General features: G+C 39.3%; 1 protein-coding gene across 5 annotated transcripts in view; it reads left to right on the plus strand.

Annotated features, from left to right (window-relative positions):
- PDGFRA (platelet derived growth factor receptor alpha) overlaps positions 1 to 18,518 on the plus strand; it is a 49,099-nt gene extending 30,581 nt beyond the window's left edge. For all 5 annotated transcript variants that reach the window (XM_027836014.1, XM_027836015.1, XM_027836016.1 and 2 more), the window contains exons 11-23: positions 500 to 594; positions 725 to 857; positions 5,209 to 5,313; positions 6,329 to 6,439; positions 6,762 to 6,915; positions 7,557 to 7,723; positions 8,953 to 9,068; positions 9,497 to 9,619; positions 11,360 to 11,471; positions 13,680 to 13,779; positions 13,893 to 13,998; positions 16,080 to 16,315; positions 16,993 to 18,518. In XM_027836014.1, coding sequence (XP_027691815.1) covers positions 500 to 594; positions 725 to 857; positions 5,209 to 5,313; positions 6,329 to 6,439; positions 6,762 to 6,915; positions 7,557 to 7,723; positions 8,953 to 9,068; positions 9,497 to 9,619; positions 11,360 to 11,471; positions 13,680 to 13,779; positions 13,893 to 13,998; positions 16,080 to 16,315; positions 16,993 to 17,140 — 1,706 coding nt within the window. In that variant the 3' untranslated portion in view covers positions 17,141 to 18,518. The remainder of the gene's footprint in view (positions 1 to 499; positions 595 to 724; positions 858 to 5,208; positions 5,314 to 6,328; positions 6,440 to 6,761; positions 6,916 to 7,556; positions 7,724 to 8,952; positions 9,069 to 9,496; positions 9,620 to 11,359; positions 11,472 to 13,679; positions 13,780 to 13,892; positions 13,999 to 16,079; positions 16,316 to 16,992) is intronic.
- Positions 18,519 to 26,473: the final 7,955 nt, after the last annotated feature.

The following is a 26,473-nucleotide window of genomic DNA, read 5'->3' on the forward strand; positions in this document are numbered from 1 at the left end:
TCTCTCTCTCTCTCTCTCTCTCTCTCTCTCTCTCTCTCTCTCTCTCTTTAAGGGTTGGAGGAAGGGCATAAAATGCCCGCAAAATCACGTACTTTCCGGGCTTGTTGTGGGCACTTGTCCCTTGAGGTGTCTCTGTTAGAAGAACCCTGTAAATAAGGATCCTAGGCTACTTATTAGAGTCTGGTGAATAAAGTCCTAGTACTTCCAACTTTGGTATCTTTTTGTCTGTCCATGATGTGCCTACCTTATCAGGGTGGGGGTTGGGGGGAGTATTACAATAGGGAGGAACTTTGTAAGGAAGCTGAAGGTTGAGGAATGTGGATTCCAGTTTATTCCTTATGGATGGAGGATGAGCGAAAAAAGGATTGATGGGGTGGTCAAATCTTTTGGGCTTATTTGCATAGCTTACATAAGCATAAAGTCAAGGAATCGTCCAAAAGGAAGTGAATTTGACAAAGGTCCATGAGGAAATTCTAAGTAAATGTTCCTTCTTCTTCAGCTATGCGTTCAGAATTGACAGTGGCTGCCTCAGTCCTTGTGTTGCTAGTGATTGTCATCTTTTCCCTCATTATCCTAATTGTCATATGGAAACAGGTGAGTACCAATAAGGGGGAGCAGCCCCAGCTGATGATGCTAAAGTTAAATCAAACCTAGTTATATTCTTCTTCTTGTAATCTAACAGTTTTAGAAGCCAGCTTCTAAAACTGTTGACTTTCAATTGCAGAAACCCAGGTATGAAATTCGTTGGAGAGTTATCGAGTCCATCAGCCCTGATGGCCATGAGTACATTTATGTGGATCCAATGCAGCTGCCTTATGACTCAAGATGGGAGTTTCCTAGAGATGGGCTAGTCCTTGGTAGGTGTTTTCTTTGCCCAACATCTTAACCTTCCTAGGATTGAGAAACAGCTTCAGTATTTCATAGGGTCATTGTTCAAGAGTCGGAAGGATTCAGAGAGGCCATCTAGTCCAAACCCCTCCCTTTACAGTTGAGAAAATGAAGACCCAACAGGTAAATACGTTGACCAAGGTCTCAGGTAGGAATCATGAGAGGTGTATTTTGATTCTTGACTTCAAAGGACTTTCCACTGTGCTCCTTGAAGATATGTGGGGAAATAAGTACTCTTGAGCAAGATGTGTGAAAAGCCTGGCTGCATCCTGCTGTGGAAATTTGCCTTCAGAAAGATCCATGTTATTGAATCACAGCAATAATCTTTTTTCCATCATGTCGCCAAGCAAATTATAGTTAAGGAAATTCAGACAAAGGAAAGAGACTATGTGGAAGCCTGGCAAAACATCTATCCAATAGCTTTCCATTGGGAATAACAGAAAATGAAATCAAATGTATTTCTGTGACTAAAAAGGAACAGATGATATACAAATGAAGGCAACCACTAAAGATATTTTGATCCAATGCATTCTGAACATGTCTATGTTCCTTCTGTCGGGAAAAAAAAATTTTGTGGGAATTTTTTTTAAGCAAGAAAAGCTGAAACAGCCAAAATAAAAGCTAGAACTCATTACCATCTTTCCATTTCAAACTTGTGATTAGATGAAGAGAAGACACTCTAATCCAAGAGAATATATTTTTATCAAGTTATGAATGAAAGAATGCAGGACGTCAGAAAGCTTCACTGTCATAGTTATTAGTGCTACCATAAGTACTCAGCTGGTGCTTAATGTGAGGATACTAATGCATTTCCTACATTGGTCTTGTTTGCTACATTTATGAATCACATGCTGAATTTAATTTTGACCCTTGATAACTGCTTCATCCAAACCCAAGCACCGTATTCTGGCTGGTCCCATCTTCAAACAAATGCTCACAGGAAACAGACTCTCAATAGATAGATAGATAGTTAGATAGATAGATAGATAGATAGATAGATAGATAAGTAGATACACACACACACACGCGCATACACAGCACAATAATTAAGTTATTTTGTGCCCAGTTGCACCTCCTTATCCTTATTTGAACATTAATTAGACCATCTTTACATATATTTACATATTAGGCATGCCCTGATTATGATAGTAGAATTATATTTTCTGTCCCCCTCAGCTTTGTGCATCAAAGGAAAATGTATAACTTTCCTCACCCTTGTTACAGCTCTAATTGAGAAAGTTGAAAAGTGGTGAAAATATGAAAAAATTGAATCTCACAGAAATAAAATGCTGATTGATTGAAATCTGTAGTAAGCCCAATAACGTGGGCAATTGTGCTGATGCCAGTTCAATTAAGCATTGATATGTCATCTTATTCAAATGATTTACCAACTTAAAAATGCCCTCTACAGAAATCTGGGTTCAAAATCTCATCTATCTATCTGTCTGTCTGTCTATCTAAAATCTAAGTTGAATTGGAGCCAATTACTTATCAGTGCTGGAACCACAGTTATTAGAATTGAGGAGGGGCAGCTAGGTGGCACAAAGGGGCACAGTGGATAGAGCACCAGCTCTGGAGTCAGGAGGACCTGAGTTCAAATCTGGCCTCAGACACATAACACTTACTAGCTGTGTGACTCTGGGCGAGTCACTTTACCCCAATTGCCTCACCTCCCCCCATCCCCCACAAAAAAAAAAAGGAATTGAGGGGAAAAAAATAAGATTGAAGGTAATAACTAAGGATAGTACTGTGTCCTGTAAAGGAACCCCTTAGATCCCATCATTCCAAGACAGGCTAGGGGCCAACAGATCACCTTAAGCAATCTGGGTTTGGGGGTCTTGTCCCTTGTCCATTCTTCTTTGGTTCTATCAATGAGACTAGCTCTGGGGCTTGATAAATGGATGTCTCACTGCATTCTGCTTCCTTTCTCCCTCACCTCCCACCAGATTTTCTCTGCCAGCCTTAATGTCTCCTATGTAAAATATCCACCTGACTTCTCCCAACTTCCAATGGACCTCAGCAGGGATTTTATTTACAAAAGAAGTAGTGTTTATAACATGAAGTAGGAATAGAGTTACTCAAAAGCTCACACATTAACTGATCAATGAAAACATGCCAACATTGAACTACCTAAACTAATCCAGTGCCTTTCTTACTGCATTATCCTTGCATCTCCATGATCTTTGACATGCAGGTTTCAGGAACCCACAGCTCCTAAACCTCTAAGAACTTCCTTTTCCTAGGAAACTTTGCCCTGGTCCTTGGCCCACCCAGCTCGCCCTTGATATGTTACAATAGACTTAGTCAGTCTACTTAGGTTAAATAGAACTCTGACTCTCTCTTTGCCTTACTCGATTCTGTCATATGATTATTACCATCTCCCTCACAAGGTACAAATCAGCACATAGATTATTGCAGAAAATATGGAACTATTTCATGATCTATTTTCACTTAGTAAATTTTCTACAAAGTTGCCTGATACACATAAAGTTTAAGAGACTTGCCTAGTGTCAGGACTAGTATCAGAGGTCAAATTGTAACCCACATATTTCTGATTGTGAGCAGATTACAATGAATATCCGTTAACAGTTTCCCCCAAAGTTTATAAAGAAAACTGTTTTTTACACTCTGTCAGACAATCTGTATTTTATTTTTGTGAATTTAAATCTTTGGCATCAGTTTAGATGGAAGGGGGGTGGACAGATTACTGCCCAAGGGTCAAACCCACATATTTTGTGGTCCCTTGAGCCGAGGATAGTTTTTACATTTTAAAATAAAGTAGCAGTATAAGCTAGAGTTTGCTAATGCCTGTCTGAAATAATAAGATATTAGGCTATTAAGTCTGTAAGAATTTACATAGCCACCAGAGAATTGCAAATACAGATACCACAGTTTTAGGTCCAGTATATTTTAAAATCTCATTTTATAAACTAAGTAAATATTGGATGTCAGGTACTGTGAAGGATATAAAAAAAAGGCAATAAGTATACAACGGCTCCTGTCCTCAAGCAGCTAACCACATCACAAATAATTAGAGAACAAGACAGCATGTGATAAAGTGCTAATGAGATAAGATTATTCACATTTATAAACAAGATTCTTTTTACTGGATTCACTTAAATAGCAAGTTCCTTAGTCATTTAAAAGGCAAATATACATGCATATATATGTATGTATATTTATGTGTGCATGTATATGCATATGTATGTATATATATGTATATATGTACACACACACACACACACACACACACACATTAGTACAAACAGATCTTTATGTAAAGCAAAGTATACCCTGACCAGAAGTCCTCTGTTGCCTGTTGATCTTTTGCCACTGGAAACTTATCCTGTTAGACTATAAGCTCTTCCAGGGTGTGGAAGAGCTTACACACTTTCACATTGCTCCATAGTGATTAGTGTGATCCTGTGTACGTGTGGGGAGTGGGTAGGGAGTGGATACACATATTGGGGGAAGTCAAGTGTCTACCTGAAATTGTACATAAATATTTATTAAAAATAAATTTTTTTTGTTTTGTTATTAAAGATAAACGTGGAGAAATTTAGATGAAACAGAAAGCATGGGTTCTCCCTCATGTGCCTATTGCCAGTGAGGGAATATAATAAGAAATATCATTGTTTTTGTGAAGAAAAGCAGGGGTTGGGAGAACCAAAGGACTTTTTGCAGAATGCACATGAAGGTACTAGATGAATGAGGAGCAGCTCAGGATGGTCTATGGAAGCCTGGCCCAGTGATAAAGCTGGAACAGGATATTTTCACCTGGGGCAAAAACTGTTGATCAAGGTGGCAGTGGCACAAGTCTAGTTGAGCTGAGAGAAGGGACCCTCTGACACTTGCCCCCTTATATTTTGGGAAGACCTTGCCTTCTGAGAGCAAGGGCGTGGCAGTAGGGCCTTGGAGCAGTTCCTTTGCATGGTGTTTCAGGCTGGTGATGAGTATTTCATGTTGAAATGGGAGGTGACACTCACGGCAGGGAGCAGAGAGCCTCCTGTCTAGGTCTCAGCATTCTGAGAAGCCCCATTTGTCCCAGCTGGTTATAGCTCATGGTGCCATACTGCCATTGGTAATGACTACAGCCTCATTTCTCTCTGCTGTCTTTTTCTTGCAGATGTTACATGATTAAAGCAATTATTCTAATGCCTTTCTCTGAGGCCTCTGTTCTATTTTTGACAAAAGATGTTGGAGGAATAATTATGTTCGCTCACATCACTTACACTCGTGGGAATGCTGAGGAATAGTAAATAAAGCTAAGGTGATGTGTGTGTAACACTTGAGTGAACCAATGATTTATGTTTCCTTTAGGTCGAATCCTGGGCTCAGGTGCATTTGGAAAAGTGGTTGAAGGGACTGCATATGGATTAAGCCGTTCCCAACCTGTGATGAAGGTGGCAGTGAAAATGCTAAAACGTAAGTGTGGCAACATTTTTTTAAGTTGTACTTTTAGCTCTGCTCGCTTCTGTGATCATGAAATTGATATAAAGAGAATTTAATCAAGTCAGTCTATACATTGCAGCAGTTACTCCAAAACAAGACCTCAGGAGTCTTCCTCACCTCGGAGCTTTCTTTTTCCTCCAGCAAATTTATCAACATTTGGAAGCCCAGTGTTTTATAAAAACAAAAAAATTGTACATTTTAAGGAAACTTTATCACTTCGGTTACATAAGTATTTTGCAGTAGCAATATTGTTGGTCAATTGTTACATTAACAATGTGATCAAATCTCAGTTGAAAAGAGATTAATTACCCATCCATGTTTATGGATTGTCTGAAATTTTCTTTCCTTTTTACTATTCTCTTTTTTGACATTTCATGACTTGCATTCACCAAGGTGATCAGAGAAAATTAATGAAATGAAATTCAAATACATCAATTTTTCTTTTTGTCCCTACTCTTGTTAAAAGTTGGGGAAAGGAGATGAAAAGCATTAATGTCCTCTAGTACCCCAATGGTTCTATGATCTCATCAATTTGCATGCTCCACCTAATGAAACAGGTTGTAATTCATCCTTGTCTGACTTTGCTCTTTGTCCTCCCAAACATTTGCCTCAGGGGAACCATCCTAGGGCATTCTGGGAGCCTGGAACCTTCTTTACATCATTTACAATTTTTAATGTACTTCATTGATTTCATTTGTCTTTTTCCTACTTTACTTCACCTCTATCAATATCATGAAAAATCAAGAGCTGGTTTAAATGGTTTCTCTTGACCGTAAAGGTTAGAGATTAGATGCCTAGCTTCCCCTCCCTCCATAGACATCCATAAATTAAACTTCTGTCCACTCCATGTTTAGACAGAGCATAAATAAAACAGTGGCCATGATGACAGAATTCATGCAGTCTTGACTTTAATAATGTTTCATTGACCTTTTGTAAGAAGAGGGGATGTACAGCTCAACCTAAATGATGCGGTTTGTTTTTCCAACAGCCACAGCTAGATCCAGTGAAAAACAGGCCCTCATGTCGGAACTGAAGATAATGACTCATCTGGGACCCCACTTAAATATTGTAAATCTTCTAGGAGCGTGTACCAAGTCAGGTAGGCTTGATGATCTGGGAGTGAATATTTTGTCTGTGGTATTGAAAGTGATTGAATGTGGCAATCTCCTTCCCATCCTTCCCACCTCCCCCACCCCACACACACATGCGCGCGCACACACACACACACACACACACACACACCATTAATCATGAGTGTTTTTATTTGGGTTGTCTGAGGTTTTATAAGGTATGCTAAAATTCATTGTCTTTGAGCAGAAACCAGAATGTTACCACAAGACATTACTATTTGATTTTTTTTTGTCCTAGAAATTGTTCCTTGTTTTTAGAGTCATTCTCAACTCTTTTTTTAATTCTCCTAGGGCCCATTTATATCATCACTGAATACTGCTTCTATGGGGACTTGGTTAACTACCTGCATAAGAACAGAGACAACTTCCTGAGCCACCATCCAGAGAAGACAAAGAAGGAGCTAGACATCTTTGGGATGAACTCAGCTGATGAAAGCACAAGGAGGTGAGAGAAGACAGAGTGTTAGCTCACCTATTTGTAAGTGTTTCCAAATTGAGAGTATAGATACCATTACTAGGTAATTGTCTATCAACAAAATTTAGACCATGGTGTAGCCATGACTGCCACAGTCACTCAGCCTGGTTTGAATGACCAATCTTTCCAGACATGTGCTAATCATGGCATCATATGGGAAGACCTTGACTGGTTTGAATAGAAATGATAGTTAGAAGGGTTCTTAGAGCCACTTGACTGTTGCCACTTAGAGACAACTTAAGTTCTGTCAAATGTAGTATGGCTAACGGAGGCAAAACACAGGCTAGTTGTAACTTGGGGTGTTGAGTTTCATGACTGGCTGTTACTGGGTTTCTTTGCCAGGGACATTTAGTCTCTTTGTGCCCTAGAGTCTATAGTAGTGCCAAGAGAAGTGATTCTCTTTGTGGAAGCAATAGATACATGACCAGATGTGAAATACCAAGTGAGAGTTCATTAAGTCCCCTCTGTGCTTAAGAGCTGTCCTCTTAGTGGACAGCTGTGTGGATGATTCTAAATGCTGTTTTCATCAGCAGCATCATAGAGAGTTTTTGTCACAAACTGATTTATTTGAAGGGAAAGATTGGATCACATTTGCTTTTATGTTTTTATAGCTATGTCATTTTGTCCTTTGAAAACAATGGGGATTATATGGACATGAAGCAAGCTGATACCACACAGTATGTTCCTATGCTGGAAAGAAAACAGGGCTCTAAATATTCAGATATTCAAAGATCGATGTACGACCGACCTGCATCATACAAGAAGAAATCTGTATCAGGTAAATGGGAAAGGGCCCTTCTGTACTATTTGAATACAGTATAAATATCGGCTTTCTGGCCAAATGATTCACTCTGGGTAGGGGTAATGGCAATTCTTTCATCATTTGATCTTGACTCACCTGGACCTCAGTTTTCTTATTCATTAAAATGGATAATAAAAGTACTGACATACCCCATCGGATTTTCAGCATGATTATTAGATGCTCTCAAGATTTTTAGATGTTAAGCTACAATAATAATAACTGCCTTTATATGTTTAAAAGTTTACAAAATGCTTTATATGTGTCACTTCATTTGAGCTTCATGTAGATATCATTATTTGTAAAATTTGCAACCCAATATACCCATGTAATATTTTCTATTTCTCCAGTTTCACAGCATTGACTGCTAGATGCCAAATGGATGAATTTCTAACTCCCTTTTAAAGCTTACTCTAGGATAGTGATGGAGGCCAGCACTTCCTTCCCTGTACTCCCCAGGCAGAGCTAGTAGTCTTGGCTCTAAGTGTAAGGAGAACCTGAGTCATTCTAAGTCCTAAACTAAGTTGGCAGTGAGAGCCTGCTTTTATAGAGTTCACTTAGCCAGCGGAAATCAGTGGATGGCTGGAGTCACTCTTGTCTTTCCTGAAAAATTTCAAAAGAAGGATCGGGAACTGTTGGCATGGTTCTTCTTCCTCCTTCTTCCTAGAAAATCCTGGGAATATTTCAAGTCATACTAGCTGAGAAAAATGGAAAAGTTTCAACCAAACCGAAACAGACTTAACAGAGACCTGAGGATTGCTATCATATCTAAATTGGCATTTGATTTTTTTTTTTACAAAATATGGAAGGAAGATATGAACCAAATACTAAGAAAATAGCACTTTTTAGTATTTTTCAATAGTGCCTAGAAATTGTCTTCGTAGGGGGCAATCTTACATTTTCTTTGTCTTTCTTTTTTTGTTAAGAGTAATTGGGGAGGATTTGATAATCAAGGCTGAAGAAGATATTTGGGAATTGGATAATAAAACATTTGTTGGACATTAACTAGCCCTTCTTGAGGAGCTTTAGACTGACTAGGACTAGGAGACCATGTGACTAGGACACATTTTTGTAGCAACTTTCTCTGGGGAGAAAACCATCTTGTGTTCTGAGTATTCTTTCTATAGGAAGAAAGTCTTCCTTCACTTCTGTTGTTTAGCCTCATGTCATTCAATTAATCCTTAATAGCTTCATTTATTTTACACCAGATCCAGAAGTGAAAAACCTCCTTTCAGATGACAGCTCTGAAGGTCTCAGTCTCTTGGATCTGTTGAGCTTCACCTATCAAGTTGCCCGAGGGATGGAGTTTTTGGCTTCAAAAAATGTAAGTGCCTTCAGGAGAACAGGGTACAAAAAATGAGTGTCCAGTCCTGAGATGGGGATAGAGGAGAGCCTTAAGACACGTGTCTTTGGGGGAAGGGAAAGACCTTTCCTTTTTTTCTCTCCTATAGAGAGAAAGCTACTGCACAGATCAAAGTGCAGGTAGAAAGAGAACTCTTGCTCTGTATAACTCCCATTTATATAGCTATCTCATCCCCATTGATGTCAGTCTCTGTGATGAAAAGCACAGTAGGTTGAGGGTACCTTCTTATGAGTGGTCAGCCTTTCTTTGACAGTCCTTAGAAAAGTGGATAGTTTTTTGTTTTTTTTTTTTTTTAAGTTAGGGGCATGGTTAGGATTAGGTAGAAAGTAGTAAAGTTCTCAGCTCATTGCATGAGCCAGCCATTCAATGGTGCATCTGTCTCTGCACAGTGTGTCCATCGTGACCTTGCTGCTCGAAATGTGCTTCTGGCTCAAGGGAAAATTGTGAAGATCTGTGACTTTGGCCTGGCCAGAGACATCATGCATGATTCCAACTACGTGTCCAAGGGCAGCGTAAGTATCTGGTCCATTCAATTGGCTTCTCCCTTTTTCTTTCTTTCTTTCTTTCTTTCTTTTTTTTTTTTGTGAGGCAACTGGGGTTAAATGACTTGCCCAGAGTCACACAGCTAGTGAGTGTTAATGTGTCTGAGGCCAGATTTGAACTCAGGTCCTCCTGACTCCAAAGCCAGTGCTCTATTCACTGCACCACCTAGCTGTCCCCTCCATTTTTCTTTAGAAATTGCTAGAATACAGATCCTAGCTCTTTAGGGCATTTAGGATAGTGATTTCGTATTGGGAATGGAGTTCCGTTGGGCCCAGCAGAAAGAATGAACTGCGGCATGACTCTGTGCCATGCTCTGGTCATTTCTGTCATGTTTATGTGTGGTTTCAGTCTCTGTAGTTAAGTTGACTCTATGGCAATTCACATGGACTCTTCCATGCCAAAAAAAACATGGATGGTGGATGCCATTTTGTTTCTGCAGCCATACACTATCTATTCAGATAGAATAGAGAAAGTCTTTGGCTAAAATAGATGCCTTTCAAATTTATTCTTTTTGAAGAGGAGTTAACATGATATATTGGAAAAAGTACTGAGCTGGATGTCAAAAGTTCTGAGTTTTCATCATAAATTTGTAATAACATGTAACCTTGGGCATGCCAATTTCCCTGTCTGGGTCTGTTTCTAGATGATTTCTGAGCTCTCCTCCAATTCTAGATTATATTTTTTAGGGTTAGGTTATATCTGGAGAGACCATATCATATTTGGTTCAATGATTCAACATAATTTGATTTTTGTGGTGGAATATAGTCTGGAATCTACAGTTCCAGCTTTGACCTTGGAGAAATCACTTGACTTTTCTGAGATTTCTATTCTTCTTGTGAGCCAATAAAAATAGTAATCTATATCATTAACCCCCAGTAATATCCATGAGTACTAATGAGACTACATAGAAACTTTGTCTTTAGTCGGATCCATCCAGTCACCCCCTACAATTGGGTTAAGTTCTTATGTTACCAAGCGTCCTCAGTGCAAATTGACCTCTGATGTTTTCCCTGACCCTTCTCTAAAAATATAAAAGTAAGCCCAGCATGTGGATACACACCTATAACCTTTGGTGCCATTGAGGCTGAGGTTCTCTTGAGCTCAGAGTTCTGAGCTGCAGTGGGTTAAATCAATTGGCTGCCATTTACCCAAAATTCACTGGGTAAATTACCAGTTGCTCAGTTTTCTCAGTTAAAGAACAGGAAACTACCCATTTTAGGCTCAAATCTGCCACTGGGGATTTTGCTTCTTTGGAGAATGGGGTTGAGGGTGAGAGTGGGTATAGGATATCATACATAACATCAGACTTTTTTTATATGTGTTTGATCATTTTTGCAGAACTTTTTTTTTATTTTGTATAAAAGTTCTTTAATATAAGAGATGACTTTCTGGAAGGATGAAGGGGGAGCAATATGTAGGTGTCAAAGCAAAAAAAAAACAACAGTTTTAAAAAAGAGAGAGAATGAAAGTTGGAGGTATTAAGTAGTCCTGGAGATGAATTCTTTGCAGCAGAAAGCACATTTCTCAGAGTTCTAACTGGTTACAGGGCAAGGATTATTATAAAAATCTCCAAGTACCGAGAAAAGAAGAAATCTTGTTTCTGTTACTGTCCTTCATCTTCATCTCTGGTAGTAAAAACATGGTAATGTGATTTGTTTTTTGTTTTTTAATATGTATACATCTCTTTGCCTTGCCTTTCTTTGATGCAGACTTTTCTCCCAGTGAAGTGGATGGCTCCTGAAAGTATCTTTGACAATCTGTATACCACACTGAGCGACGTCTGGTCTTATGGCATCTTGCTGTGGGAGATCTTTTCCCTTGGTATGTGCCTGAAACTACTCATTAATGAACTTGTAATTCCAAGTATTCCTTCCGTCCTTGAGGTAGTTCAGCAGGAGAGTATCAGGGTGTTACAAATACAAGATGGCAAATCATGATAAATCAGGGCAAAGGTTGTCATCTGAAGCTCTTTCATAAGGGGTGGGGCCAGGCTTCATGTAAATGAGAAAAAAGAAGCAAGTTGTTTCTCAGAACACCCCTCAGATCACTAAGACATTACATAGTTAGTGCTACTATATTCCGTGTTCCTGCACACCATGTTCCTGAGATAGTGACACCTGACCAGATGGTAGGAGAATGTTCTTAGTAATAACGTGTGGAAAGGTATCCCTACTTTTCCCCTAATTTCCCCCCTCTTGTGGTACATACTGGAAAACTGTTTACTCTATTCTCCTACTGGTCACACCCCTGACCATATCTATTCAGTTACCATTTTGCTCTTGACTTTTGAGTTAAGTGGGGCTCTCATGCAGACAATGGTCCTTTCTTTGTAGGAGACTGTTAGAGCACTAGGACTGAAAAGGGACCTTAGAGGTCACCCACTTCAGTCTTCTCATTTTATAGATGAGGAAATAGTTCCAGAGAGTGCCTATGGTCACCCGGTGAGTGACAGATAATAGGTCTTTTGACACCTTGCCAACTCTGGAACATCAGGGGATAGGAGAGTGGAAGGTTTTGATTCACTTTCCTCTTCAATATTTTGTGGTAAATACTTCTTAGGCAGTAGATATGGAATTTCTATCATGAGCCCAGCACTCTACTCAGTACCATGTATTGTCATGTTCCTTGACCTCAAAGAGGTACAATTTAGATAAGACTAAGCTGCATGAAAGAAACGTGAAAGAGGCTAATGCTACATTGTATGGTCATGATACAGTAAACATTAAGTACTTGTGTGTTAGACTCTGTGTTCAGTGCTCTGGTTATAAAAGACAGAAATGAAATAGTCTCTGTCCTCAAAAGCTTACTTTCTGCTATTGATTAAAAATAAGGATGTTATTCAAAAAAGGAAGGAATGGCAGAGGGCTAGAATAGTCAGTCATGGACCATTTGAATTGGGCCTGGAAAGGTGAGTGGCATAAAAATGTAGAAATTCTCACAGATTCCCATGTGATTCTAATAGAATGGTGAAAGTGAGCTTTCTCTTCCCTCAGTTACCCAAATTACCCTACTTCTCTTCTAACATAATGCATGGTAGCATCTAACAATGCCAGTTTATCTTGGACAACCTTGGTAGTGCAGCTTCTGGCTGTGTCTGCATATGAAAGTGGAGAATTGAGGAAGGATCAAAACCATTCAAGGCATAAATCCTTCTTTCTTTAATTATCTGAAAGTTTTTGGTGAAAATTTTTTTCCTCCTTATTTATTAAAATTATTTTCTTAGTTCTCCATTTGATTCTACAAATGTAAACCAAATAGTATATCATGTTGGGGTACCTTTCAAAATGGTTATCATTAGAGCACTTTGCCTGAAGGTGCAATTTTTTGCCTTTGGCCTTTTAGGGTTTAAGGGTTACTTCAGAGTTACAAAGTAGTCATGAGTAACCATGTGGACTGATAGCTAGGTACTATCAGAACTCTCTGTCCACACCAACACAGATAAGATTGAGAGGAGCCAACAAACTGGAGCCCTCTCAGTTCCTTTCTTACTCCTTCTTTCCCTTCTGAAAGGTAAAAGGAAAATTCACATATTATTTTCCTCTCTTTCCTTACATACCTAGTATGTAAGCCATCAGGTCTTGTGGGAAGAAACCTAGACATCAATGACATTCCCAAAGGGCTTATGCCAAGCCCAAACAGGAACATCATTTGATTTACTGTTCAATCAATCAGCAGTTCCTTATGATACTTTTAGTATCATTAGTATCAATTCCCATTGGCCAGGTCTCTAAAGCTATTTTCTTCTTTCTGTTGTTTCTGTAACAAGTGAGCTATTTATTTCGAAATATGAACAGTGCTCAAGTTATGCTACAGGGGCACATTACTTTAATTAGGATTTTTTTGAAGTGGATATTTGACTTAATTCCTCGTAGTTTGGAATATGATCAGTTTTGTTCCCAGTATAGACCCAGCACCACTAGTGTGATTTATTGTGTAAATATTGTGTAAACCACTGTTTCCTATAGTGCTTAAGTTAATACCCCACATCCTTGTTTGGTAATGTTATTTTGGGGATGTTTTTGTGTTTAGGAGGCACACCCTATCCTGGAATGATGGTGGATTCTACTTTCTATAATAAAATCAAAAGTGGATACCGGATGGCCAAACCCGACCATGCCACCAGTGAAGTGTAAGCTTTCTCTGAATCTGTGGCTGGGCATCTCTTCTTGCTTGTGGTGTTGCAACTGGGGTGGGGACTGGCTCTGCTTCTTCTTCTCACACTGTATTCCATTCCCTCTTCAGATATGAGATCATGGTGAAGTGCTGGAACAGCGAGCCAGAGAAGAGACCTTCCTTTTACCACCTGAGTGAGATTGTGGAAAATCTGCTGCCTGGGCAGTATAAGAAGGTTTGTCTCTCAGCAATCTGGGCAAGCTGTGAGTGGGTCTCCTTGGGGATCAGGGAAGGAGGGAAATTCAAGCAAGCACAATGATAACTGTCAGTTTATAATGGTTAAGATTTGTAAAGCACTTCAGATATATTATTTCACTTGGCTTTCCCAAACACAGTGGGGAAAGGGCTAAGTATAGAGTCATAGAACCTGGCTTTAAATCATTTGTAGCCTTGGTAACCTTGGGAAAATTCCTTAACCTCTATGGGCTTTTGTTCCCTCATCTGAAAATAAAGGGATTTTGAAAGATGACTTCTTTAAAAAGTCCCTTCCAGCTATAGACCCTTGATCTTTTGAAGTAAGTACTATAGGTGTTATTGTTCCTATTTGATTTATGAGGAAACCAAGGCTCAGTGACTCATCCATGGTCATACAATTATTAAGTATCAGAGGTAGATTGAACTAGGCTCTTCCTGACTCCAAGTTCAGTTTTCTAATCACTACACTGTGGTGCATCACATTTTTAAAGCATCTGTCATGTATAAAGTTTGAAAGGGCAGAAGGGAAAAGCTGGCAGAAAGCTAGGGGCAAGTCCAATGATGCAGCTCCCCTTGGGATGACACTAGAATAAAAGAATCTTTTCAAAATGGTGGAAAGGGAAGAGGCTTCTGGCTTCAGATGATGCTCCTCAGGTCTGAGGTAGAAATGCCTAGCCCAAGTCTTCTGCTGAAGGCAGAACTTCCCATTTCCTGCAGGGCTCCTTTTTCATCTTTTTTCCTTTTGTTAGCAATACCTGTAAATATTTTATTCCCCAGATGTTTGAGTATTTGAAATGACAGTGTGGTTAGCCATCCCAGGGCAGCCGTACTTCATTAAACTGCTAAGTTGAATCCACTTAAATCCATGAAAACTGGTTTTTACCAAATGCCTTGGAGGAACACTTATCTGTGGCTTGCTGCTACCACAGCTGATTCTCTGCAGTACAGGTAGCTTTGTCCAAAGTAACAAGTGCAAATTTGAAGGAGGAGTATGACATGCCACATATACGAAAGAAATAACTCTCTTCATGAGTGCTGAGGAAGAATATATAAATACTTACTCATTCAGTTCCCAAATATTTAGTTTCATTATCCAACTTTTGGATTCTTCATACTCATTGTCCTTTACTTCAGTTTTCTAGACATTCATGTATTGAAAATTACAGATGCTTTTTAACAAAAGCTTTTGCCGTGCCATTGGAGGATGATTAGGGAAACTAGAAAGAGAAGAACCTGGGACAGGTCTGTACTACTATTGGCTGTTAGCTCAATTAGAACTATGATGAGGTCAGAGTTTGAAACTGTAGTCCAGAATGAGCCCTTACTTAGCCAGAGAGTCTGGGGACATTTCCTGGTGGAGTTCTACTTCTGACATCCCTGAAATTTTAGGATTGATTGCCAGAAGGAGGATTCTGGAGGAGCTAAGAGTATCGGGAACTGCTTGGAACAAGAGTCATGGAGAGGAGTGAGGATACATTGTCTTGGTAGAGCCACAAGAAGAGTAGTGAGGGTGTGGTGGCAGCCAGTCTTCAAGATCTACCAGTGAAAGTGTCATGATCCAGTAGAGGGGAGTCTTTTTTTTTCTTTTTAGACTCTACATTTTGGGTGCCTTGTTTCTTTAAGATCTATAATCTCCTGTATCATTAGCCTTTGATTCTACCTTATGGATTATCAGGAAGTAAGAATAGTGACAAATGAATTTGAAAGATTGTTCTAAGTTTATTCATTCTTTATTCCTATCTGGCTATGTGGTACAGTGGGTAGAGCACTGGGCCTGGAATTAGGAAGACCTGCGTCCAAATCTGGCCTTTGACACTTCCTAGCTGGGTGACACTGAGCAAATCATTTAATCTCTGGCTGCTTGTTTTCTCAACTATAAAATGGGAATTACTTACTTTATAAGGTTGTTCTGAGGATCAAATGACATAATTTATAAAGTGCATAGCCCGTTGCCTCTTGCATGGTAGGTTCTTCATAAATGAAGATTTCCTTCCCTTCTTGCTCTCCCTTTCTGCAGTTAGATCAGCAGCAAGTGAGTAATGTACAAATTGCTATTTGCAGAGTTATGAGAAAATCCACCTGGACTTTTTGAAGAGTGACCATCCTGCTGTTGCTCGCATGAGAGTGGAATGTGATAACGCTTACATTGGCGTCACCTACAAAAACGAAGACAAGCTGAAGGACTGGGAAGGCACCTATGATGAGCAGAGGTTGAGCGCTGACAGTGGCTATATCATCCCTCTGCCTGACATTGACCCTATCCCTGAAGATGATCTAGGCAAGAGAAACAGACACAGGTAGGTGGCATCCAGGGACTGGGTTATTATATGATCAGGGATTTTGAGCTGAGGAGGATGGAGGAAGATAGAAAGGCCATTTGTCCCAACCCATTCATGTTACAGATGAAGAAATTGAGGTCCAGAGAAAGGAAGTGATTTGTCCAGAATCATATCCCATACAGCTGACTGCCTCGAGATTAATGGTCTTTGTTTCCAGCTTTTGATTATTAGTTCGGGGGAGGGAGGTATTGGTAAGTCAGGGATGTGCAACACACATGCAGTGAGATATTGAGGAGCTCCCAGTGACTCTCCCTTCTCTAGATGCCTTCCTTTGGGGTATGTCAATGCTCATTTTCATTTCTACAACAGCTAAGCAGTTGGAGTTGGGTAGTTGCAGAATTTACTGAAATGGATCTATCACCATGGTGACTTGTTTAACATCATGAAGAAAAGTTTAGGAAGAGAAGAGATAAATAGAATATACAAAATGACTGGAGATTGCTTGTCAATTTCATTTATTTGTGTAATCCCTATTAATTATTAGCAGTTTGCTAATGCTTTCTGATAAAAGCAAATCCAATTGGGCAGCCAGTGTAGTATTAAGAAATTCTAGAAGGGCATATCCTATGTAACTATAGCCCAGCATGTTTAGCTATGAGCCTCAGTTTCCCTTCTTTTTTCTTGCTCTTCCCCAGTTCCCAGACATCTGAGGAAAGTGCCATTGAGACAGGTTCCAGCAGCTCCACCTTCATCAAGAGAGAGGATGAAACCATTGAGGACATCGACATGATGGATGACATTGGGATAGACTCCTCAGACCTGGTTGAAGACAGCTTCCTGTAATGGTCAAGCATCTAGTGGATGTATTCCATTTCTGGAAAGAAAGATACTCACCATTCGGTCTAAGGACTTGAACACCCTCAGAAAACCACTTTATTGCAATGCAAATGATGCAAAGAGATTTCATTTTTTAAAAGAGAATCTCCCAGTCAAAAGCCCAGGGACCATCCTGAATACGAATGAGTGAGATATGTTGGAATGGACCATTTTCGTGTTGCTCCTTGCAATACTTCTATAGCATCTCAGTATTGATTGCAGAGTTTTTTCTTTTTTCCAGATGGATGGACAAAAGGAAAGGCAGTACAAGACCAACTTTGTGCTTCAAGGGCATTGATGACTCTGATGAACAGAATTTTCATTGCATCTAACGCCATCCTGTAATTATGTAAATAAATATCTGAGGATGTGTTTTAGATTTGTATTGAATATATTCTCTGGACTTCAGAAGAGACCACTTAAAAACATTTGTGTACTTCCCCCTTGACAACATCCTGTGTCAGCTGCTGTTGGGCTACCGTGGAAGTAGGTGCAAAACCACTTTTGAAACTTCAAGGATACTGGTACTATAGCATGTTACCTTTTTTTTTTAGTGTTGAATAACAAAAGAAGAAAGATAACCATTAACAAACCTTCTTTTGATAGAATTGGGCTGTTTAGAAGCCTAACAATTCTTACATATTGCTAACTACATTAATAACATGACTACTGTCATCAGTAATTCTACATGTGTAATTTAGAACACATTTCCCTTCAGAGAAAGCACAATTCGGAAACATCACAAATCCAACAACGAAGATCAGCTGTACTAAATACGTAATGAAGTTATTGAGTTGGGGCATTTATATTGAATAACCTTTGACTATGTAAGATGATAATAGCGGTAGCAGATTAAAGTTAGTTGAACGTAGAAGAAAAAAAACCATGTAGCATCACCCAGGCAGTTCCCAGTTCCGGGTTTTTGTTCTTTGTAAAATCACGTACTGAAGAGATTGTCTAATCAATTGTACTAAAAAAAAATGAAGTAATGAAACTTAGAAAGCAGTAAATGTTCCGCCTATGTAAATGAACAAGTCTATGCTTGGCCAGGCTTCTTATGGAACATACTATCATCAGTAATAACTGTTGTCATGGCTGCTGTCATTATGGAATTCCCAGAATCAAAATGTTTAATCAGATGAAACCTTAAAACCCTGAATTGAACTGGAAACAACCTAAAACCCCTCAGCCTTCTGAGATAGCATTGCTGGTTGGGGGACTGTGGTATGCATCAGATTATAGGAAGCTGATTCGAGGTTGAATGTCAGCTCCTTTAGGGCAGAGACAGGGTTTTTTGGTGTGTGTGTGTGTGTGTGTGTGTGTGTGTGTGTGTGTGTGTGTATGTATCCCCAGTGCCTAGCACAATGCATTGCACATAGTAGATGCTTAATAAATGTTAAATTGAACTGAATTGCGGAATAGGAGAAAAAAAAAAACAACCTGCAATTTGGAATTAGACTAGCAGCCAAATAGCCGTGCTGCCTTTGAAAGTTTTTAGTTTCACATTAACCAAATCATACCACATACCTGGCAAGTTGGTCTCCTTTGTATACAAAGCGAACTTTTAGGGGTTCTTTTCCAGAGCTTCCAGTGGTATATTTACTTCTTCCTTCTACAGCAGTTACTGTGATTAGGCCTTGGGTTAAAAAGAAATGTGGGTAAAATGAAGCCATTCATTCAATGTGTTGACATGGATAAACTAATTCAGCATTTTGAATAGGATGGTCTTTTTTATTTTTTTTAAGGCATTTTGGAATAAGTAGCCTCATTTTTTGTTACGTGGTCAATCTGTTTAAACTATTTGAACCAGTTGTCTGTAAAATATCTTTTAATGGCTGACACCATATGAATGAAACATGACCGGTGGTGATCTGGTGGGAAGATATGTAAGCAACAGCTAGGTACCTGATTGGTGTGTACTCAGCATCAGCCCTTCCCTTCATGGATGCTCTTCCTAGTTTGCAGCCCGAGCCCAAGAGGCCTGTTAAAACGGACAAAATAACTGGAGTTTCTAGAACAACCAGTCTGACTTGAAATGCATTTGTGTTTCCAGAATCACAGTTTAAGCCTTCTCTGTTTATCAACCAATCACTCATTCTCATGTAGCCTTCTTCCATTGATGCTTTTTTGTTTTTGCTCTGTACCTACAGTCATATCTCCTGGCAAAATATACTGAGCTCTTGGACCGGTGGCTCCTACTCCCATTTGTCAAAAGCTTAGCCATGGGGCTACAATTTCCAATTTGTGGCTTGGAACAATATTTTGTTGTGTGTGTTTTCAGTGTATTGCACGTTTGTTTGTATGTTTGTTTTTTATGGCTTCCTTGTGAGAAGCCACCAGAAGGAAAATCGCCAATCCTACCAGCTCTCCGTTTGTATGATGACAATCAAAAGTTAGCCTAAGAAATGCAACCTGTGAGTTTTTAATGGTCAATGATTTCCTTAAAATGTGGTCTGACAACTTGTACAAAATGGTCCTGTTTTGTGAAGAGGGACGTAAGATAAGGTGATGTTATACATCCATATGTATATATGTATTTCTATGTAGACGGAGAATACTGCCAAAACATTTATGACAAGCTGTATCACTGCCTTTGTTTATATTTTTTGACTGTGATATACCCCACAGGCACGTTAACTGTTGCACTTTTGAATGTCCAAAAATTATATTTTAGAATAATAAAAAAAAGTGTTTCCAAAACAATGGTGTGGTGTATTATGTGAGGAGGGCAAACTTGATTGGGAGAGACTACCAGTATAAGATGCAATACAAATGTCCCGTTTTTATTTTGTTTTAAAATGTATAAATTCAGATCTTTATATTTCAATAAATGATACATAATTTAAAGCTATTGTGAAGGTCTAGCTTCATTTTTCTAAAGCGAACTATATAAATTACAATCTAACATGTTAAACTTTAGAGATAGTGGGATTTTTCAGATTGGGTGCTGGGCTTAGAGTCAGAAATCAATCAATAAGCATTTATTAAGTGCCCACTGTGGACCAGACACTGTGCTAGGTACGATGAATGAAATAGTTCGTATTTGAATACGTGTTGAATTCATATTGAATAGTTCATATTGTCCTGACAAAGAGACCTGGGTTCAAACCGCACCTCTCACATTTATTAGCTATGATCTCTAGCCAAGTCACTTCATGTCTATGCCCAGGACTTGTAGATGATTACATCACATTTTGCATATCTTAATATTACTGGCAAAAAATAAGCTCAGTTTTAACTAGGCTCTAAAATTGTTTTCTTAGCAATTGAACAGAAAACTCTTCATTCAGTTCCTAAAAGTTCTTTAGGGATTGAGTGATTAAAGACCATAAAGGTTTTTCTCAGCCTAGACTTTTAGGTTTCTGATATTTGGGGATGGTCTCTGAACCATCACCTGTGAATTGAGCCATTTCCAAAAGATAAGAGTTTGGCCCAAAGATCATATGCAATTTAGCTTTTCTAAGAAGAGTCCCTCATCTCAGTGAAAACTCATTTCAGGCATCTTTTTAGGTATATTGAAACCTTAGAAATAACTTATTATCATAAGAGAGCAGAACTGGTGCAGTGGAAAGAATGTTGGACTTGGGAGTCAAGACTTGGAACCTTGGGTTGGAATCCCAGCTCTACCGGATACTATCACTATAGACAACTCACTACCTCTGTAAAACAGGGACAGTACTTGGATTACCTACCTACCTCAGAACTATGAGGAAAGAGCTCTATAAACCTTGAAGTGCTATATAAATCTGATATGAAATTCTTGATTACTTATGAGTAGATTTTTTGTTTTACACTTAGGGCATCTCTCCTGAGGCAGGAGCCACCGTTGACCAAGGAGTTGATTATGTGAATATCTGGACATGAATTTGGGTGTCCTATGATATTCCAAAATCAAATAACAAATGACTTGGATTGTATGGTTTTTTTAAAATTACACATGCCTCATCTAAGTACACATGTGACTAGATGAGATGGGACCATATTGTTCATCAAAATCAAAAGCTCCTCTTTTCTGTAACAAGGCTTGTTCTACAAATAGACAAATAGCTTGTGGGTCAAATCCTGTCTCTCACAACGAGGGTGATCTCCACAGTAGAAGTCTGCTCAGACACAGCAGACGAGGTAGTTAGGAGACCCGTAAAGAAGCCGCATTGGCCTATTATAAACAGAAATAATGACTCGTTTACATTCATAGGATTGTTGATCCAGAGATGGAAGGTACCTTTGAGGACCTCTAGTCCAACCCCCTTATAGGTAAGGAAGTGAGACCCAGAGAAATCAAGTGTTTTACCTGAGGTCCCCCAGGGAGTAAATGACTGCTAAAGGCTCTCTGACTATAAACCTTGCTTTCTTCCTATTCAATCACCACTGAATGAATTTAAGCTTCTGTCAACTTAGTTTTCCAGTTTTCAGTGAGATTCTTTTGGCTGAATCCAGATGCTTGTCTGCTCCTCTTGGGCTGATGCTTTGGTAACATGTGTTTTCCAATACATTGGTCCCAATACCTCAAGCTTTTGTACTTCATTTAACGTCCTCAGAGAGCTTTTACATTTATTAACACATTAAATTCTTCAAGAGAGGTGGGGTAGGTCTTTTACAGGTGAAGAAACTGAGGCATAGATGTGTTAAGTCAGCTGCCACTAGGAGTATTAGTAATTGAACTGGATTAGAACCTAAATCCTTTGATTGAGAACTGTAATTAATAATTTCAGCTCCTGTGGCAAACAGGGGGAGGAAAGAGACGGTTGGGAGGGTAGCACCTTGGGCCTCAGAAAACAAAGTTCTGGAATACTGTTGGTGTGTGGGAGATCCCAGAACATCTTAGGACCCCTGCTGGGAAGGCCACTAGAGGGACAGTGGGACAGAGCCTCTCACACTCAGGTGCAATCATGGGGGAGGAAAGGATGATCCATTCCCTAGACCAAGTGTTCTTAACTCTTTTGGGTCATAGATCTTTTTGGCAGTCTGGTGAAGTCTACAGACCCATTCTCAGGATTGAAGGAAATGATAAATTTCAACTGGAGTTTAGAGAAAATAAAGATGTAACAAAAATCTATCTATGCACCCATTGGATGACAAGTTAAGAACCTTTGCCTTCAAGAGTGTGGCCTTTGTCACTATAGTGCAGTCTGTGATCTCCAAATTCTTCAGACTCTACCTTCCAGAAGACAGGAGGCAGAGCGACGGGCAAGGGGGCAGAGATGGTAGGGATTTTGACCACACCAGGTGGCCAGAACATTCCTGCTATGTGATTAGTTGGCCACTGGGCTGGTAGAGCAACTTGTGGGTTGATGATGGTAATTCTGGGTAAGAGTGAGGGAGGAACTGGTTGCCCCCTAGTTATTGATCTTCCCTGATGCCTCGTCTAGTAAATGACTTGTCTATGGTCACACCGCTAGTTGTGCGCCTGAGGCGTGATTAGAACCCAAGGCTTCTTGATTCCACAATCTGCTTTCTATCCATTAAGGGCTATAATGTCACACATTGCTCAAAAGGAAGTTGCTTTCTTTAGAGATTTATTCCCCAAAGGAGGAAGCAACGGGCCAGTCTGCCTGAAGAGGAACTATTCAACATTCTGTAAGGAGAACCTTTTCTTTTCAGAATAATAATAACAATAGTCACAATCACAGGCTTTATTACTTTAATAGCTGTATGCTCCATAAAGTACAGCTCAAGGAAATGGCTTAAAATATGTGAACTCATCACAAGCCAGACAATTTTCCCCAGGATAATCAGGGTGATAGAAATGCTTCATCTCATTCACCCAAGATAAAATCCAGCACAAAATCCAGCCACATTGTTACAGCAAAATTAATATACTGTGTTCATAATGGATACATTTATTTTTTTTTCCCACAAACACAGTATATGTGAAAATACATATGTGGTCTTAATTAGCAAACTATAACATTCTGTTCTACCCATAAATAGCACCCATGCACTGATGAATAATGAATACATTATCCAAAATGTATTCCTAAATTGATAATGTTTCTGTCACCAATGGTTTTGCTTACAGATAAAGTTGACAGAGACATTAAGGATATGTGGTCTCACATGGCACAGGGAGCCTATTTGCTCCATATTTCTGGTTTGTGGGCTAATTGGACTTTTTAAAAGATTTGCCACATTATCCTAGCAGATGGTATTTTGCTATATCATTATTCATGGATATTAATGACTTCCCTCTGCAGCATGTGGATGCCGTCTATTTTGAATTTCATTACATTTCATGCCGACTGCTCCAAGTAAAATTGGTTCCAGAATTCTGTCTGGTGCCTAGGCTGAGAACTGGCCGCTTGGTCAAATGTTATACGTCTGCATTAATTAATTCTTTGAGAGAGGAGGGGCTTCCTTTTTTCTTTGTCTTAGGTGGTATCCTGGTTGAATAATGTACTCTGTAAATTTCATTAAGTTAGGTAAACCTGCCTGTGTTCTTTGTTGATGTGCCAGTAATATCCAGGATGTAACACAACTATTCATCTGTGCTCTTTTTCTCCTTGGTTTGTTTATGGTATTCGGGTTGATATTGGGAAGATGGGGAGTTCACTCTAGGTAAAAAATGCAAGTATAATATGTAGTGATTCAGTCAGAGAAATATTTGATTGCTCAACAAAAACTTGTTGGGAAATGGCTTCCCCATGGTCTCCCATGTCTTTGGAATGCTTAATAGGCTATAGGAAGGATCCTTCTGGTCAACCAGTCACCTGGTGGAATCAGCACTCCATAGCAGAGGTCAAGAACAGATAGTTGTGGAAATTAGAGGCATGTTGTTGTCCTCTCCCTCAACCTACCTTCTTACAACCAACCAAAAGCAAAAAGTACTAAAAGAGAATGTAAACTTTCTCTGAAGTAATTGGGGAGCTTTCTGATTAAACCAGGATTTTGTGTAACCAGAGAAAAGAAGGTAGTGAAAACCAGAAAGTTGGGCAATATCCCTTCTGCCCTCATTTAGAAGTGAGGATGCTTAGAGGGGGCTTGGCCTTGGCCGTCTGAAAGCACTATACTTGCTCCTGATTCTGTATGCATACTCACAAAGCAGTCTTCAGATCTGTGGTTTGGTGTTCTGAGATGAAACCTGAATTATGGAAATTTGGCAGAAACTGTAAGGCCTTATCCAATTGCCAGCCTATTTCTCATTATAACAGTAGTAAAGATGAGCTTATTAAATAGGTGGGACTAGATTGCTCAAGAGTGACATAACCTGAAATTCTGGGGCTTCAAGCAAAATTTTGCAAAGGCCTTTTTGCTGCTCTAGTCCATGGCTATCAAAACCACACTCAGTAATTACCTGGAGGATGAAGTGAGCTTGTGGGATTTTTTTTTTAAGTTTTATTGTTGGTTTTGTTTTTACTTCACAATCCTTTCCCAGTATAATCCACCACCCCAACTGAACTCTATCTTGCCAGACTGAAAACACAGTTAAATATTACCAATCAACACAGTGTCTATATGTGACAATGTAAGCAATATTCCATACTGGTAATCCCCTACTCCTCTACCAAGAGAAGGGAAATGTGTTTTATCACCTGGTCATTACAGTGTTTTTTTTTTTTTTATTTTACCTGTTATTTTTTAAAATAAATTTTTATTGATATCTTGGGGTATTTTTGTCATCTGCATTTCCCATAATATTCCCATCCCTTACTCTCAGAAAACTGTCCCTTATAATAAGGTGTGAAGGAAGAAGGAAAAGAAGCTTAATAAAGCCTAAACAACACATATTTCAAAAATTTAATGCTATATTCAATATCCTATAATCATGGTCTCCAATTTCTGCAAAGAAACAGGTGTGGGGAGTGATATGTGTGTGTATGTTGTGTGTGTGTGTGTGTGTGTGTGTGTGTGTGTGTGTGTGGTGCAGTGGGATGGAGAATGTCTTCTCAAATATCTCCTTTAAGGTAAAACTTGGTTATTATAATTTCTCAGGGTTTACTTTCAATTGTTTTCTTCTTGCTTCCTTTTGAATTGTTATAGTCATTGTGTATATTGTTTCCTGGTTCTTCTTATTTCACTTTGCAGCAGTTAACATGTTATTTTCCTCTGGGTGCCTCATATTTGTCCTTTCTTACTGTACAATGATATTCATTTGGTACAGCTTGTAAAGCCATTTCCCCAATTGATGGTTTTCTATTTGTTTCCATTATTTTGCTTCCTCAAAAACCTGCTGCTATCAATACTTTGGGGTATATATACCTATATACCCATCCATGCTCGATCTCTTTGGGGGTATATTATGCCTGATAGTGAGCTCACTGGGTTAAATGGTATGAACGGTTTGCTGCCTTCATTCACTTGATTCCAAATTGTTTCCCAAAATAGTTCTGTTGGGCTCTTAAACATGGCCTAAGACTACTGGGGCAGCTGCAATGCCCCCAATGTCTGGTCCTGGACAAACTAAGGCTTTGTTTACTTTCTTTCTGGTATCACGGATGCCTAGCTTTTTGCTGTTTCTCAGTCAGAAAAAGCTCAGTATTCTTTTCTTTCCTCAGCCCTACAAGAGGCCCTGGCAACAGGGGCTTCACAACCCTTCTGCTGTGGAAAAGAGAAAGCTGTTCCTTACTACCCCCAGTAGGAGGGGTGGGAAAAGGTTTGCTGCTGCCAGGACTGCCCCCATCCCATGCCATCTCACCACCCACTCCCTTTCTTCTGTCAGACTGTAGTGATGGCAGAGTTAGCAGAAAGAAGTAGAATAATAATGTCACTTTCTCACAGCACTTTAAGGTTTATCAAGCACTTTTCCTCAAATTCTGTGAAGAAAATGAGTTCAAGTATAATCATCTCTGTTTTGTATCTGAGGAAATTGAGTCTGGAGAGGTTAAGTCATCTCTCCAAGATCACATCATCATTGTTGTTCAGTCATGTCCAACTCTTATGTGACCCAAAGGATAGCATCCATGGGATTTTCTTGGCAAAGATACTGGAGTAATTTACAATGTGCTTCTCAAGTGTGTCCCCATTTTATAGATGAAGAACGGAGACAAATAAGGGTTAAGTCACTTGCCCAGGGTTACACAGCTAGTAAGTGTCTGTGATCAGATTTGAACTCAGATCTTCCTGACTCCAGGCTGGGTTCTCTAACTACTGCACCACCCAGTTGCCCCACCAAGGTCACATAGCTTACACAAATCAGGAGTGAGATTCAAATCTAGGAATCGTGATCCCAGGTCAAGCACTCTTTTTTTTTTTATTCTTTTCTTTTTTTCTCTAGCACTCTTTTTACTATTTCCAAGCTGCTTGAAGTAATTTCTTCAGGGTATAATTGTTAGATCCTTGGCATTTATGGTTTTGACCCAATTA

The sequence above is a fragment of the Vombatus ursinus genome, unplaced genomic scaffold (assembly GCF_900497805.2).
Source record: "Vombatus ursinus unplaced genomic scaffold, bare-nosed wombat genome assembly UNPS02014818.1, whole genome shotgun sequence".
NCBI classification, from domain to species: Eukaryota; Metazoa; Chordata; class Mammalia; order Diprotodontia; family Vombatidae; genus Vombatus; species Vombatus ursinus.